Source organism: Capricornis sumatraensis, chromosome 5 (genome assembly GCF_032405125.1).
Source record: "Capricornis sumatraensis isolate serow.1 chromosome 5, serow.2, whole genome shotgun sequence".
Classification (NCBI taxonomy): domain Eukaryota; kingdom Metazoa; phylum Chordata; class Mammalia; order Artiodactyla; family Bovidae; genus Capricornis; species Capricornis sumatraensis.
In genome coordinates this window covers 68,100,554-68,117,430 of record NC_091073.1, presented here as the reverse complement: position 1 = coordinate 68,117,430, position 16,877 = coordinate 68,100,554, and the positions used below count along the sequence as shown (strand labels likewise).

The following is a 16,877-nucleotide window of genomic DNA, read 5'->3' as shown; positions in this document are numbered from 1 at the left end:
AGAGATCCTTTTCCATTCATTTTGAGACATTTTCCAAGCAGACAGATGTCTTTCTACCTTCCTTTGCAGTTCCTCCACAAATGACTGTTATCAAGAACTAGAATTACAAGCGCTCTGTTACTCCTTTTTAACTTTAGCTTCTACAGAAATTACTACTGGGATCTTATTTCTTTTCTGGGCTGAACATTTTGTTGTTGCACCTACTCAGTCTCACAGATTCTCCGTGTGCTATCATCCAGGAAGATTCATTTCTTAAAGATGTGTATTAACTAACACAAGGAACTTTTTGAGAACCTGTTTTGATCCACAGAGCAACCAGGTGTGCTGGGGAATAGGCATAAGAGATACTGTGCTTTGCTCTGTCTGTAATTATTTTCCAGTCTCCCAGTGGAAAAGGTAGAGAGTAATATGTAAAAAAAAAAAAAAAAATAGAATGGATTTTGGTTTCCATTGCTTCTTCCTAATCCCTTAGCCTAAATTCATTCACTCAAGGCAACCAGTAATTATTGTGTGCTTCCTGTGTGCCAGGAACTATTCTAGGGCTGGGGATACAGCGGCAAACAAAATAAAGATCCCCACAATTGTGGAGCTCTCATTCTAGCAGGGGAGATGGTAAACAATAAACATGATAAAGTCGTGAACTACGTAGTATGTTAGAAAACAACAAGTGTTAGTGTTTAAAGGTGATAAGTACTATGGAAAAAGAAATGTCAGAAAGGTGGCAGTTACAAGATTATAATTTTAAATTGGGTTGTCAGGGTAGGCTTTGTTGAAAAGGCAACTTTTGAACAGAGATTTAAAGAGGTGAGGGATTTATCCATGCAGAGATCAGAGAGAGAGCTGTTCCAGGTAAGGGGAACAGCCTAGCATGTTCCCGGGACAGCAAGAAAGCCAGTAGTGAGACTGGGTGATAAGAGATGCAGTTAGCGGGGTCAGACCATGCGCGGCCTTTTGGCTGACTTTTGTTTTCTACTGAGTAAAGTGAGGAGGACCATTTTGAAGAAAGTGAAGTGAAAGTCACTCAGTTGTGTCTGACTCTTTGCGACCCCGTGGGCTGTAGGCTGCCAGATTTCTCCATCCATGGAATTCTCCAGGCCAGAATACTGGAGTGGGTGGCCATTCCCTTCTCCAGGAGATCTTCCCAACCCAGGGATTGAACCCATGTGTCCCACATTGCAGGCAGATTCTTTATTGTCCGAGCCACCAGGGAAGCCCAACAATACTGGAGTGAGTAGCCTGTCCCTTCTCCAGTGGGTCTTCCTGATCCAGAAATCAAACAGGGGTCTCCTGCATTGCAGCTGGATTCTTTACCATTGAGCTACCAGGGAATAATATAATCTTATGTTTTAAAAGAATGCCTGCCTGCTGTATTGTGAATAGAATGTGGGGCGGGGGTGGTCAAAGGTAGAAATGGGCAGTCAGTTTGAAGTTTACACAGGTCAGTAATTCAGCAATGGTTCAAGTAAGAGGTGTTGGTGGATTGCTCCACAGTGATAGCAGTGGTGAAGGTGGTGAGAAGTGATCTGATTCTTGATATATTTTAAATGTAAAGACAACAGAATTTCTAACAGAGTGGTCATGATGTGTGAAAGGAAAAAGAGAATCCAGAATGACCCTAAGAGTTTTGGCTTGAACTTTGGGCTTCCCAGGTGGTACAGCGGTAAAATGTCTGCCTGCCAGTACAGGAAACACAGGAGACCTGGGTTTGATCCCTGGGTCAGGAAGATCCCCTGGAGTAGGAAATGACAACCCACTCCAGTATTCTTGCTTGGGAAATCCCATGGATAGAGGAGGCTGATGCACTGCAGTCCATAGGGTTGCAAAGAGTCAGACATGACTAAGCATGCATGCAGCACCAACTGTAAAGATAAAGTTGAAATGAGAAAGACTATGGGGTGGAACAGGTTTGTAGGAAAGATCAGGAATACTGTTTGGTACATATTGAGTTTTATATGCTATAAGATGTCCAAGTGGAGATATTGACTAAGTAATTGGATATACAAGTCTGAAGTTCAGGAGAGAAATCTGGGCTGGAGTTATAAAATTAGGAGTTGTCAGCCTGCAAATGTTATTTAAAGCCATGGATTGAACTTTGGATGGATAAGGTCACCAAGGGAGTGATTTTAGAAAAGAGAGGAGAGTCAAAGACTGAGTGCTACAAGTGTTGGGGCTTTTAGGAGTTTGGGAGGAGAGGAGGACCCAGCAAAGGGTGCTGAGAAGGCGCATAGAGTGAGGACAGAGAAAAATAAGTAGAATGTGGCATCCTGGAAGCCAGATGAAGAAAGGGTTTTAAAAGATGGTAGAGCCATAGGCTGTGTCAAATGCTAATAGGCCAAGTAAGCTAAGGGCTGAAAACTGTAGATTTAGCAGCGTGAAGGTCATTAGTGATCTTGAAAAAAGCACCTTTTGTGAAGTGATAAAGGCCAGGTCTAGACTGAGATGGATGTACAAGAGAAAGGAAAAGAATTTAAAACATCAGATACAGGCAATTCTTTGGAGAAGTTTTGCCATCAAGAGGAGCAAAGAAATGGAAGAAAATGCAGGAAGTGGGGGTCACGATGCAGTACATTATTCCTGATTTGATGTTTATTGTCATCTTTTATTATTTATCGAGACCCCAGTCCTTGTCCTTTCTTTATCAAGCTGTTAATTCCTAGTGGATACTGTTTTTTGCCAGGTAAGACAACTGTTAAGGTTTTCCTTGACTAGTTAACAGGACAGTTTGCATTCCTGGAGTTCAAGCATATGTAACTGCTGCTCTCTGCTTCTGAAAATTCACCATCTTCCTTCCATTCAGCTTACTGAGAACCTCAGGCTTTTAGGTGAGGGAATTTTGACAAAATAAGGCAAAGATGATCTGAATAATAGTAATATTCACTATTACAACACTTATGTATTGCTTACTATGAACCAGGTGCTTTTTGGCATGCTTCATATTAAATTAACAGGCTTCCCTCATGGCTCAGCTGGTAAAGAATCTGCCTGCGATGCAGGAGACCTGGGTTTGATCCCTGGGTTGGGAAGATCCCCTGGAGAAGGGAACGGCTATCCACTCCATAACTCATTTAATCTTTCCAATTACCCTATGAGCTAGATACAGTTATCATCTGCATTTTGCAAATAAGGAAATTGAGGCATACAAAGATTAAGTAAACAGTTAAAAGAAAATAAATAAATAATGCTGAAGTTGGGATTAAAATTCTGACAGTCTAGCCCCAAAGTCCATGCTCTAAGGGCAATTGGAAAATTTTAAGAGAAAGATATTAGCTAGAGAGATTCCATTTTATACAATATCACAGTTTTTTAGAGTTGCTGGGCTAAGTTTTTCTGAGAAACAAGACAGAATATAGGAGCTGATTGGGCATTTCCCAGATTTACTAGACATTAGTGAACTGTTATCAGTGCATAATCTTGGAATGATGTGGAGAGCATTCTTCAAAAATAACTTTTATAAAGACCATATTTCCCATATATGTCTTCAAGCTTCATGAATAACTTTCCAAATCACAAGTATATATTAAACATGCACTCTTTGCAAAAGAAAAAAAAATTCAGCTATTTTCCTCTATGTGTTTATTTTCCTGTGGGAAGCTTATTTGTTTATCACACAGACTATAGAACCATCTTGAAATTAAAGTAGAAAGGATCATATATGTGAGCATAATACTATACTAGTTTTTAAAGGATTCTTTAAAATTCTTTAGCTCTGGAGATAAAATATGAAATAAATGACTCTTTGTTAAACATTATTTCTTAGAACCTGGTGAGCACTGCCACTGAATCCTTCATTAAGAATCCCTTCCTTTTCCAGAAGGACTTGCCAACACCCGTAAAGTATTCACTGGGAGAATTAAAATCATATAAAAGTAATTGGTGTTTGCTTCCTTCAAGGCATACATTTAAGTACATTGCTTTATTCCTCTGTTCCTTGGCTGCCTCCTATGTTTAGTAACACTAGGTCAGCAGACTTCCTCTTTTAAGGTTCATCTGCTGGCCATTTCAATTTCCCATGAGAAAGCAAACCTACCACTGTTTTACCCTTTTATCTTAATGTTTCATCCATTTATGTCATATTATCTTGTGGGTTTGCGTTTCTCAGTAGTAATGGCCCTGCTGGTAAATAGAAAACAATGAATGTGATTGTCCACCCCTGATCATCATCACCATTTGAGCCCTTTTAAAATTCCTATTGTAATCTCAGAAGAGTGGTTATCTAGGATAGTGGATTATTGGTGATTTCATCTTAAAAAGAATGTGTGCACTGTTTTTCAAGTGACTTATTTTAGTGCCTCTTTGACAATTTCGGCTTTGACCATTGGATCTAGCTACTAATAGAAACATTCCACCGCTGGTCTCCGTTCCCCATTTCTGTTTTCACCTGAGCATGTTTTCGAGCATCAGATATAAATTCATACCATGCTCATGGCTTGTAGTTTCATGTGTAATTGGCTGTAACATAATGACTAACGTATGTTGGAGGTTAGTACTGAAAATAATAGCCCAGCATTTACTGGGGGCTTATTCTGTGCCAGACTCTGTGATAACTGTATTACGAGCATCGACCAAATTAATCTTCATCTCTCATAAAGTGAATGCTGTTATTTTCTGCGTTTTAGGAAAAAGGAAACTGGGGTCCAGACTCATGTGACTTTTCTCAAGATTTGATGATACTTGCCATGTCCCATCTCGGATATCCCTTCCCACGATCAAAGGGATGGTTTATCATCTCGTGTACATTTCCCTTCTCTGCAAAATATGGCCTTGTTTAATGGGCTATTGTAGACATTTATCATTAGATAACGGAGTTGTTTTGGAATGAATCCTGAGTACTTGTTTGTGCCTGCATGCTAAGTCGCTTTCAGTTCAGTTCAGTTCAGTTCAGTTGCTCAGTCGTGTCCGACTCTTTGCGACCCCATGAATCCCAGCACCCCAGGCCTCCCTATCCATCACCAACTCCCGGAGTTCACTCAGACTCACGTCCATCGAGTCAGTGCTGCCATCCAGCCATCTCATCCTCGATCGTCCCCTTCTCCTCCTGCCCCCAAACCCTCCCAGCATCAGAGTCTTTTCCAATGAGTCAACTCTTCACATGAGGTGGCCAAAGTACTGGAGTTTCAGCTTTAGCATCATTCTGGTGTCCAATTCTTTGTGACCCTATAGACTGTAGCCTGCTAGGCTCCTCTGTCCATGAGATTCTCCAGGCAAGAATACTTGTTCCGGTTCCTCACTTTTGAGAGAGTATGATGAAACAGGCACTCTCCAGAGCCACTGTGTGCTTCACCCTTTCCCTAAACCTGTTTATAACTTAAGTGACCCAGCTGAACTCTTGGTTTCAAAATCTCCATCCATCTAGTCTCTGTCATTTTTAAAAACAACACAGTTTAGTCAAGATTATGGCTTTTAATTGGGTTGTGGAAAGAAATTCAAGTTGAAGAAACGTTGCCAGGATCACTGGGGAATTAATAGCCACTTGATGCAAGAGGGAAGCTGTGAAGAACACTGGCTCTCTTATTATGCAGTGTCCAGGCAAAGTAGAATTATACGCTTACTGTTTCTTTTTTTTTTAAAGAAATTATTATTGCAGAACTATTGGCTTCCTTTCTTTCTCAACTGTAGCTATAATGTTTTATTTGTGCCTGTGTACTTCTGAGAGAGAGTTGGTCTCTGAAGAGGGAGTTAGGAGAGGAAAGTATTTGAAATGGAAATGTCTTAAAATTATGTCTCTTTCCAGTTGTACATTGGATTGCCTTAGGATTTAGAAACAAAGTGGAAATTAAAAACCACAATCACCTTCTTTTAGAACAAAAAAGTGCTATACTTATCAGTATAGAAAATATCTAGCTGAAAGACAGTGGCTCTTGCATTTCCTTGCAGAGTGCTCTAGACATGGATCAACTGGCAAGGGAAAGCAATTATTAACTTTCTCTTCTTCCCCACCTTCTCACAATGGCTGGGTAATCCTTTTGTGTTCCTGTTTGGAGGATTTAATGGCCTTGTTAACATGTGGGAAAACATTGTGATTGGAGACTTTAACAAAATAGTGAGTAGTCCTTTTTTTTTTTTTTTTACGTTCCATGTTTATGTTCTTACTGGGTGTGTGTCTTTCCAAGTACTCCAGGTTAAGAACTAAATGTGTTAGAAAAACAGATGTAATGCAAATAAATCAGAGAGTTCTCATTTCCTTCAGTGAACAAAGCTCTGAGTTCCTGAGCAGTAATTTTATGGGACCTTCTCTCTATATCAGAAGAAATTGTGCTTACTCCACTTCTTTCTCCTGAATTCTATTGTATCACATCTGACTAATGATCTATAGGGCCAGACAATTCACCTGCGTATTATAGAGGGTCATAGTATACTAACACGGAGAAGGCAACGGCCACCCACTCCAGTACTCTTGCCTGGAAAATCCCAAGGATGGAGGAGCCTGGTAGGCTGCAGTCCATGGGGTCGCTAAGAGTCGGCCACGACTTCACTTTCACTTTTCACTTTCATGCATTGGAGAAGGCAATGGCAACCCTCGCCAGTACTCTTGCCTGGAGAATCCCAGGGACAGAGGAGCCTAGTGGGCTGCCGTCTATGGGGTTGCACAGAGTCGGACACGACTGAAGCGACTTAGCAGCAGCAGCAGCACACTAACATACTGTAGAGCTTACTCTTACCGACAGTTAATTGGGGAATTCACTTTATGAAGCCCTGTTTACAGAGTGACATCTGGAGAAATTCTTAACCTGGATCAGTTCCAATCTGTAGGATTTATGGACTGTGCTTGATTTTTTTTGTAAATAGGACTTTTCTCTGCTTGGTACATTCTGTTTACATAATTATCAGTGGATGAAAATTGCTATGTTCCTGTATTTCTTAATCCTTTGTAGTGAGTGGACCTACATTCTAAGTGGTGGTCCAGCTAGAAAAAAAATACCTGGACACCTATTATTATTCAAGTTGTGGAATCATCTTAATGCCAGGAGAACCCTACTCTGTTAAATCTAGGTTCTCTGACTGAAGCCCTTATACCCCAAGGGACTTAATATTCAGCCATTATGGGAATTTTAGAACTTGCTGAGACACATGCTAGACCCCTTAAAATATATTAGACTCTCTTTTATTCACAAACTTGGTCTTGTGAGATGTGAAATGAAACTATTTTCAAACATAGTGTGCATACCCTTGAACACATTTGAAGTTCTTACTGGGTGTGGGGAGATCAAAGTTTGTTATTAGGCAGTGGAACTGAACTCTCAAGCATTCTATAGGAATCATGTTGGATACATATTACAGTGACCTTCACCTGCCTCTCTGTGGTTAACCATTATTATCTGTGTTAAGTAGTAGATAAGCTACCGTCTATGCAGTCAGCATGTCATCTGGAAACATAGAGAAAGAACAGTTACAAAATAGATTTAAAAGAAACACAGAAAAACAAATATCATATATTGGAACTGGAAACCTAAGACTTTATTGAAAGATATTTTTTTTTCTGTTTTCCTGAGTTTTGAACTTGTAAAATTGTACCAGATTAAGGGTGGTGTGTCTCCACGTTACAGCCAAAAAAAGGATCTCATGGAAATGAAGATGAGAAAGATGTCAACTAATGCTCTCCAGGTCCTCCTTCAGAGAAGCAGCAGCATCGTATGATATCAGTCTGATTTGTCATACTATATGCATTCAGTACTGTATTAGATTCTTGAGGGCTTCTTTCCAAGATGGGCTCTGGCTGTTGTGTTTTTAACAATCTCCTATATGCGTGTTTTTCTGTAGTATTTGCCTAGTAAGTACCTCTGTAAACCCAATTTCACAGAAATCTTGGCCATCTAAAATGGCTCTTAACTACCTTCCATTGGAGGGGGGCACAGGTTTGATCCCTAGTTGGGGAACTATGGTCCTGCATGCTGTGGGGTGTAGCCAAAAATTTAAAAAAAAATATATATAGAGAGAAGACTGAAAATCATAAAGAAAAGAAAAGATATAAACAGACAAGAGTTTAAAAATAAAGTGGCCCTTAAGCATAGAATAGGCACGTATGCGCACACACACACACACACACACACACACACACACACACACACACCCACCCACCCACATACACCCATACCATCAGTCAAAAAAATTCCAACAAGCATAGCTTTACCAATTATAGTGTGCTCTTAAGGAAAGGTTAAGTCCAAGTACAAGATAGATTGGGCCCTTTGATTTGAAGTCCAGTGTGGAGGAAGGGAGGTCAGTGGAGAATTAATCAGGTGAAGTGCAGCCCCACTTCTACTCCAGAGCTTTTGGCTTTTTATCTCCATGCCAGCCCTTGTATAAGTCTTTATCTGTATTTTATATACAATTCTTCCTAGCCATATACCTCCTACTCTGCATCACATTTTTCTAACTGCTGTTCTGTTTTTTATTCTTTAATATTTTATTATCTATACCTTTGGTAAGTCACCCCAAATATCTTCTGTAGAAGTGTACACACACAAATATGGACGATGTTGCTAATTCATCCTCCCCTCCCCACTGTTCCTTTTCACCCTCTATCTCCTTCCCTCTTTTACCCACTCCTCTTCCTTCCATTCTTCCATTTTGTCCAAAAATTTCTAAATACGCAGTTAAAATTGGTTCCCAAACATACTATAGGATTTTTGACCTCCTGTAGCTTATATATATATATGTGCATTTATATTTAACATATAATTTAATTTACTTATTTATTTTTGTTATTTGCGATTGTGCTGCATCTTTGTTCTCTAGCTGTGGAGAGTGGGGCGCTCATTGCAGTGGCTTCTCTCGTTGTAGGGCATGGACTCTAGGTGGGCTTCAGTAGCTGTGGCGCCGGGGCTCAGTAATTGTGGCTCCCAGGCTCTAGAGCATAGGATCAGTAGTTGTGGTGCGGGGGCTTGGCCACTCTGCAGCATGTGGTGCCTTCCTGAATCAGGTTGAATCCATGTCTCCTGCATTGGCAAGCAGATTCCTTATTACTGAGCCACCCGGGAAGCCCTCGAAAAAAATTAATTTTAAGAAAATATAAAAATGAACAAAGTAAAAGAGAATTATCAGGAAAACTCTTATGTTTGTCTATATGCCCTACATGTGGATGTGTGTGCACATTTACACAGAGAGACAGAGACTGAGAAAGGATAAAGAGTAAAACTTTTTCAAATAGATACATTTTCAGAGAGTTTTTTAATACTCATAGTTTCTGATTTGAGAGAATAACATAGAAACATGTATATTACCACATGTAAAATAGATGACCAGTGCAAGTTCGATGCATGAAGCAGAGCAGTCAAAGCCAGTGCTCTGGGACAACCCAGAGGGGTGGGATGGGGAGGGAGGTGGGAGGGGGGCTCAGGATGGGGGACACATGGCACCTGTGGCTGATTCATGTCTATGTGTGGCAAAAACCCCACAATATTGTAAAGTAATTATCCCCAATTAAAATAAATTCATTAAAAATTTGTTTTAAATGCTCATAGTTTCTTAGGGAAGCTTTTCATGTTTAAGATAGTGAAATATTCTTTTCAAAGCATCTATTCCCCACACTTCACATGAATTAAAAACCTTTGAAATGGAATCTGAATGTTAACCTCAAAAGCACTTTATCCATCAAGTAAATCTTGATTAAAAGAAAAATGTCATTGGTATATATTTTTGAGGTTTTTGCTGTTTTTAATTTTTAGTGGCATTTCAGGCATATGAACAGAAGATTCTTTGGCTGGCAAATCAGAACAGGGTGTCTGTGGTCATTTATGATTCTCAAAGTGTCTGCTTGTTTGATTCCTTTTAAACATAGGAAGATAAAAGAAGAAAAATGTTTTTCCTCCCTGAAGGAATGGAATATTTGCACCCGTATACTCAGTTGATTGCAGAGATCTCTGTCACAAGAATATAAATCTACAAAGTCCTAAAATACACCCAAAGAACAGCTTGCCAACTTTCTGGGTTTTCTGTATCATTAAAAGGAAGTACTGGTCAGGACAGCCAACTTACAGGCAAATCCACTGAGATCTTTCTGGGGAAAAAAGGTGGTTTTGAGAAAGCGGTAATGGCTTAGCAAGCAGGAGAACCAGGCACAAGCCCTGGAATATAAGGGGCATCCACTACCCTCTCTGAGCCTCTGCTTTTAAATGAAGGTGGTTGCATTAAAACCTAAAGTTCCTTCATTCCTCAGAAATGGTGTGGAAAGTGCGTTTATGCCAAGAAAATTCATAGATGACAGAAATGGTAAAAGGTACTTTGTGCTGAGCACTGTGTTCAGTGTATACAGTGTCACATAATCCACACAAAAGGCCTCATTAAGACCTTCTCTTTACAAATGGGACAACTGGTAACCTGCCTGGGTCTGACAGCTAGCCCCATCCTGACCCACTCCTGAGAGCACAGTCTAAGTCAAGACTTGCTGTTGGCCACCTACCCCTTTCACTGTCCCCACCGTTCAACTGCCCACCTGGTGTTTTGTTAGAGGAAAAGATGAGCAACTGGAAACAATCACAAAATATGGGGAACTCTTAAGAATTTAGGAAAAGAAACTCTTTTTTTCTCCCCAATCTAATCATGAGAAAAACATTAAACAGTTTCCAATAGAAGGGCATTTGGCAATATACCTGACCCAATACTTGTCAAAACTTAAAGGCCATCAAAAGTAAGGAAAGTTTGAGAAGCTGTCACCACGAAGAAGAGTCAAAGGAGAGAGGACAGTTAATGCCATGGGGTTTTCTAGATGAGATCCCGAGACAGGAAAGGATGTTAAGTAAAAACTAAGGAAATCTGAATAGACTATGGATTTTAACTAAATGTACCCATATTGGTTCATTGATCATAACAAATGTACCATACTGATGCAAGATGTTAACAACAGGAGAAAATGTGTAGAGAATATACAGGAATTCTTTGTATTATTTGCCATTTTTTTTCTATACATCTAAAACTGTTCTAAAAATTAAAGTTCATTAAAAATAAATTTACCACTGCCCCAACAAAAAGAGCATTTTTAACAGTAGGGCAAGCAATATTCTTTTAAAGAACTGCTGCTATTACTCCTCCTCCTTGTTACTATTGTTATAGCAATACTGTCAGATGATCTGACTGTGTTAAATGCCTCTAGGAACATTTAGAATTAGGATGCTGTATGAAAAGTAGCTTGAATTAGGTCAGGGATTGGCAAACTAGTTACAGCCAGTGGGCCAAATCTGACCCATTGCCTGCTTTAATCAATGAAGTTTTATTGGAACATCGCTAATGCTCATTCATGTTTTCATTTTGTCTTTGGATGCTCTTGCACTACAATGGCAAAACTGAGACCAGAGATCAGAAGGCCCACAGAGCCTAAAAATATGTGCTATTCAGCGAACCTCCTGTTCAGGCTACTTGAGTTACAAGGTAGTGAGGCAGGTACGCTGGGCCACCAGGATTCATCTGGCTCAGAATCAAGTGTCTGTCAAATAGAACTCGGCAGATCAAGTGGCATGAGTAAATAGAGTAGTCAACTTCAGAGGTGGCCACGTGGGCCCCTTCCTTACAGAGCTGATTGAGGACTGAGGGAGCTGATGCATTGAGCATTCACGAGCAAGTGCCCAGCACACAGTAAGTCCACGGCACTATGATTTCCAGATCAGGAAGTCCCTGGCTTTCCCTTGCTTTTGCCCATGGGTCCTCTGTGACACACACACCCAATGTGTGTTTAGATAATTTCATTCGGCTGTGGTTTTTTTTCCCCTTCTCCTCTGATGTGATGGCATCTAAGCCTAGGGTCCTTTATCTAACATCAGTGGAACCCAGACTCCACTTCCAGGATGGGCTTCAGATTTTATATTTTATTTCTCTCCTTTTACTGGCTACTCTGGAATTTTTAACAAATACTTTTTCCTAACAAAAATCTCATCAGATATACCCATCTGCCCTTAGCAGATTCTAATTCAGTAGGTGTGGATGGGGCCTGAGGTTGCATTTATAATAAGCTCCCCAGCATATCTGGTGCTGCTGGCCCGGTGATCTGGCTTAAACCAGTATGGCTAAAGAGGCCTTCTGACTTGCTGGATCTGCCTTCTGCTGCCTGCTAACTGAACTAAACTTGCCATTTTCTTTTGCAGGGTATCTAGTTATCAGAAGCAGCCACCCTACTCTGTAACCCTTGTAAATGTTGCCGTGCTACAGCTACTTGATCTCCCGGTCTTGACCTCTAAATGTACATCATCCCAGTTAAACATGGATGAAAGCTTAAGTGATTGCATAACACAACTTAGGATGCTGTATGAAGAGTGGCTTTCTGTGAGCCTTGGCTTAGGCCACGGACTGGCAAACTGCTTGTTATTCCCAGTCTGTTTACCCCCAACCATGGAGCCCCTATTTCATACAGATAGATGGGTGATCTAACTTCAAATTTTCATCTTAAAGGGCTACTTTTTAATACTACTTCCCATGCCAGTGATTTTTGCAAGAAAACAGACCTGAGCCAGAAATTAAAGTAGCATTTTATTTGGCCAATTCAGGGAAGGGAGGATGGGGAGAAAGGGAAGCTGGTCAAGGAATTATGAGGACCACTTTGTGGTGCATCCTGCCTTCCTGACCACTTTTCTCAAAGAGCCAGGAAGAGGCCACTCAGCACACAGCATTTTTCTGGAGGCTGGCAAAAAAGGAATAAGAATTCAGAGTCAACCCTGGGAGAAGTGGTAGGTGAGTTCTCCACCAGGCCCCCTTCCCTTCCCCCATTTCCCATTGGTCAGAATGCCAGAGCTCCCATGCTACTGTTCCTGCCAAACTTGAATGGGGCAGAAACTCCAGGCACGTAGTTGGTCAGTCTGGCCACACGGAGATATCTGAAGAAAAGAGGGTGGCATTTCTAGGGCATGTGACTAGTCAGCCGTGCAGTGGGATTTGAAAGATTCGTCATCTCTCTGTACTCTGGACAAAGCAAAACTTTTGTGCCAAGGACAAGAGATTACATATGTTGTAATTCATGTAATGTAGAATCTACAGGATAGTCTAAAGCAGCTGAGTTTTCCCTTGTGCCTTCTTAACTTGCTCCAGTATTGAGTCAGCTGGGATAAATGGTAGACACTGATTAATCAGTGGAGACTTGCCTCTGCACACATGGCAGCTCTGCTCTCTGATCACGGCACTGTCTCCCATCTGTTGGCAGGAGACACTTCTCTGCTCTCAAAGTTTTCTTGTGTGCAAAGGTAGCTGCATTAGTACAACGTTCCTGTCGTCATTCTGCTTCTTCCTCTGCCTTGGGGATGGAGAAAGGACTTAATCTGATTTATGAGTCTAGAAAGCCATTCTTTGGCCTATTTTCTTGGGGTTGGTGTTCTGTTTTGCAGGGATCACTCCCTTCTTTTTTGGAGGAGATGGCAACCCACTCCAGTATTCTTGCCTGGAAAATCCCATGGACAGAGGAGCCTGGCAGGCTATAGTCCTTGGGGTCACAAGAGTTGCTTAATGACTAAATCACCACCACTCCCTTCTCTCTCTTCTTCCTGTCATTAATCTTACAGAGGTGCCCCTTCCCCACCTCCAAATACCCTGTTCCTTTTTTCTCAGTTAGATGAGGGTCCAAGAGAAGAAGGGCGCTATCTCTTGGGCTTCTCCATAGTCCCACAGTGGCTCGGAGCCTGTCCCTGTCCTCACAATACTCTAAGCAGTGCTCCTGGCAGCAGGTGAGATAAAACCTGCTGGCACCCAAGACCTTCCTACCAGGTGTCTCTGACTGATGCTGCAACTGGGAGCCATATAGTAATGCTCAAATAACACAGGCTTTGGGAGTTGTCGGGCTTGGGTGTGAGCTCTGTCTTACTCCTTAGGAGCTGTGTGACCTTGGCAAAGACTTAACAAGAATAGCTTTGGGAAGAAAAATAAGTTCAGTGTACAACATGTTAGAACATTTCCAGGAAATGATGTACTGATCTCATGAGACCTCCGTTTTCCTATCTATAAAAGGAGAATAATATTATCTGTTTCATGGTGTGGTTTGTAGGAACTAAACAAGATAATATAGGCAGAGTTATCATCACTGAGAAAGTGTGTAGTAATGATAGTTATTGTCACTATGATCTATAAGTTTGGGAAAGAGATTAAAAATAAACCTGGTCTTCCTTCTGGATAGGGCCCTAGCTATTTTCAGATATAGCTGGGTGAGTTCCATTGCATTGATGGATAATTCTAACATTTCCTGTTTGGGGAACCTCTGAGGCAACCTCTAATTCTTATTTTATGAGTGTGGAAATCCTTGTCTCTCAAGTTTCCCTCAACATCGATTTCTTTTTCAGAGCTGATACAGAGGGAGGGATGATCAGGTGTATTTTTCTTCAGACCTGGGATCTGGCCACTTCCCTCTCACTTGAATGATGTGGTTTACAAATCAGTGCTGCTGGTACCCTCGCTTTATAAACCCCTCATGCATAAAGCAAAACTTGAATATGGAGGCTTTGGACTCAGTATATGAGAAGCCTCAGAAAAAGAAATAAAAATCACACTTCATTTACAAGAAGAATGGCTTTGGGAAAAAACATGTACAGTATACAGCATGTTAGTACATTTCCAGAAAAATGATGGCAAATTAGTCAAATCAAGTTGCAGATATACTCAGGAAGTTCTCACATGAGTTTTCCATACAAGATTTTGGTGGATAAAATCAAATAACTTATACTTAATATTTTAAAAGTGCAGTCGTGCCAGCTCATCCTCAAGTCACCTTGGAATTGACTTGGAATTGAAAGCTTCTAAATGCAATTCATGGTTTTGCTGTTGAATAATAAAGTGTTTGTGTCTGTGCTAGAAGGTGTTGGGATTCAGGAATAGAATCAAACACCAGAGAAATACCACCATAGTCACCATCTCAGAACACTAGTGTCCATTCTCTTGTTCAAGGAAGGTTTCTTTTCCTCATGGTTAATGTGGTTTGTTTCTTTTATAGTTTCTGATGCTCTGATTCCAAAGGGAATTTCATACTATTAATATAATTACCATTATAGTATGGGTATCACATATACTATAGATTTTGTCCATTCTGAATTTAAAAAGGATAAATTTGAAGACAACACCATTGCTGCTGTTGCTGAGTGATCAACAGTGTGTCTTTGAAGGCAATAACTCATTTCCAGCATTTCCTCCAAAAGAAATATATTAAAGATGATTATTATTTTTTTGCTCAACTCCTGAAGATTGTTGTCTCATCATTTATTATCTTCACCACTGGTACATTCTTAAGCTGTTGTTGATGTCTGGAAAGATTTATATTTCTGTTCTTTAAAATATTATTTGTATTTTTCAACTAGGTGGCTGTGCTACAATCCCAGAATCAGACCTAGAGGGAAGAGCAATAGAACAAGACTCCTCTGAACTGTTTACCAACCACAAACACCTCATGGTGGAGACTCCTGTACCTGGTAAGAGAAGGGGTGGGCCTCACAAATATGTCAGAACAGTGACACTCTGGTTGGCTTTTGTTTTGTCATACCAGAAAGCATTTTGCAAAATTTCTTGTTTTCTAACTTTTTATCCTTCCCCTTGACATTGATGCCGCTGAATTTGATCATTTGTATATTCCTTTCAATATTCAGATCTTTTCTCTCTCTTTCTCTCTTTCATTTCCCCAGAAGTTTCACCCCTCCAAGGAGTCACAGAATAGTTCAAGTAGAGTTGTCTGAATGAGGGGAAGATGGCCTTCCAAAGGTTGATCCTGTGTGGACCTCGTACCAAGCAGAGGAAGGCCTGGCCCAGGTGCTTCATCCAGCTTACCTGCCAGGAGATAACAGTGTGTAGAGATGGGGATCGGGACTTCTTATTTTTCTAGGAGGACTTGTACTAATATGGGCAAGGCAGCTGAACTTGTCTTACCAGGAAAGGATGTTGCTGCTTTTTGGTCATCTGTATGATTTCAGCCGCAGGATGTAGTGAGAGGATATCTTCTGGGGACAGACTTTATAATGCAAAGACCTAGATCCTATTTGATACCCCAGTTTTTTCCACAGAATTCTTATATAGTAAATATATCGAGTTTAATAAACATCTCATTGCCAACAATATCTTGGATTTAATTTATAATCAGAGGGTTATATAGTTGATATCTTTATTTAACGGGAAGAAGTTGAATGGACCTAAAAATGTTGCTGGGCTTCCCAGGTGGCTCAGTGGTAAAGAACCCACCTGCCAATGCAGGAGACACAGGAGATGTGGGTTCAATCCCTGGTTGGGGAAGATCTTCTGGAGGAAGAAATGGCAACCCACTCTAGTATTCTTGCCTGAAAAATCCCATGGACAGAGGAGACTGGTGGGCTGTAGTCAGTGGGGTCACAAAGAATCAGACATAACTGAGTGACTGACCATGCACGCAAAAAAAAAGTTACTACTCCACAGTAAGACTTGAATATGGTTGTTTTATAAATGAAAGAAACTACGACTAGGCTAAAAGTAGGAAAAGATGCATTTTATTGTATGAAAGTGTTTAAAATATTTTCAGGGAGAGTGAAGTAAGCCAGAAAGAAAAACACCAATACAGTATACTAACACATATATATGGAATTTAGAGGGATGGCAATGACGACCCTGTATGCAAGACAGGAAAGGGGACACAGCTGTGTATAACGGACTTTTGGACTCAGAGGGAGGGGGAGAGGGTGGGATGATTTTGGAGAATGGCATTCTATCTAGTATACTATCGTGTAGGAATTGAATCGCCAGTCTATGTCTGACGCAGGATACAGCATGCTTGGGGTTGGTGCATGGGGATGACCCACTGAGATGTTATGGGGAGGGAGGTGGGAGGGGGGTTCATGTTTGGGAACACATGTAAGAATTAAAGATTTTAAAATTTAAAAAATAAAAATAAAAAATAAAATAAAATAAATAAAAATAAATGTTAGGAAAGTTCTTAAAAAAAAGAAAAAATAATAAAT

At 40.6% G+C, this 16,877-nt stretch overlaps 1 protein-coding gene across 6 annotated transcripts in view; it reads left to right on the top strand.

The window, feature by feature from the left end:
* BBS9 (Bardet-Biedl syndrome 9) overlaps nt 1-15,720 on the top strand; it is a 461,875-nt gene extending 446,155 nt beyond the window's left edge. For 4 of the 6 annotated variants that reach the window (XM_068972537.1, XM_068972536.1, XM_068972534.1 and 1 more), the window contains 2 exons: nt 15,258-15,368; nt 15,579-15,720. In XM_068972537.1, the coding sequence (XP_068828638.1) occupies nt 15,258-15,368; nt 15,579-15,610 (143 nt within the window). In that variant the 3' untranslated portion in view covers nt 15,611-15,720. The remainder of the gene's footprint in view (nt 1-15,257; nt 15,369-15,578) is intronic. The other 2 variants (XM_068972538.1, XM_068972535.1) reach the window with 1 other exon arrangement.
* Nucleotides 15,721-16,877: the final 1,157 nt, after the last annotated feature.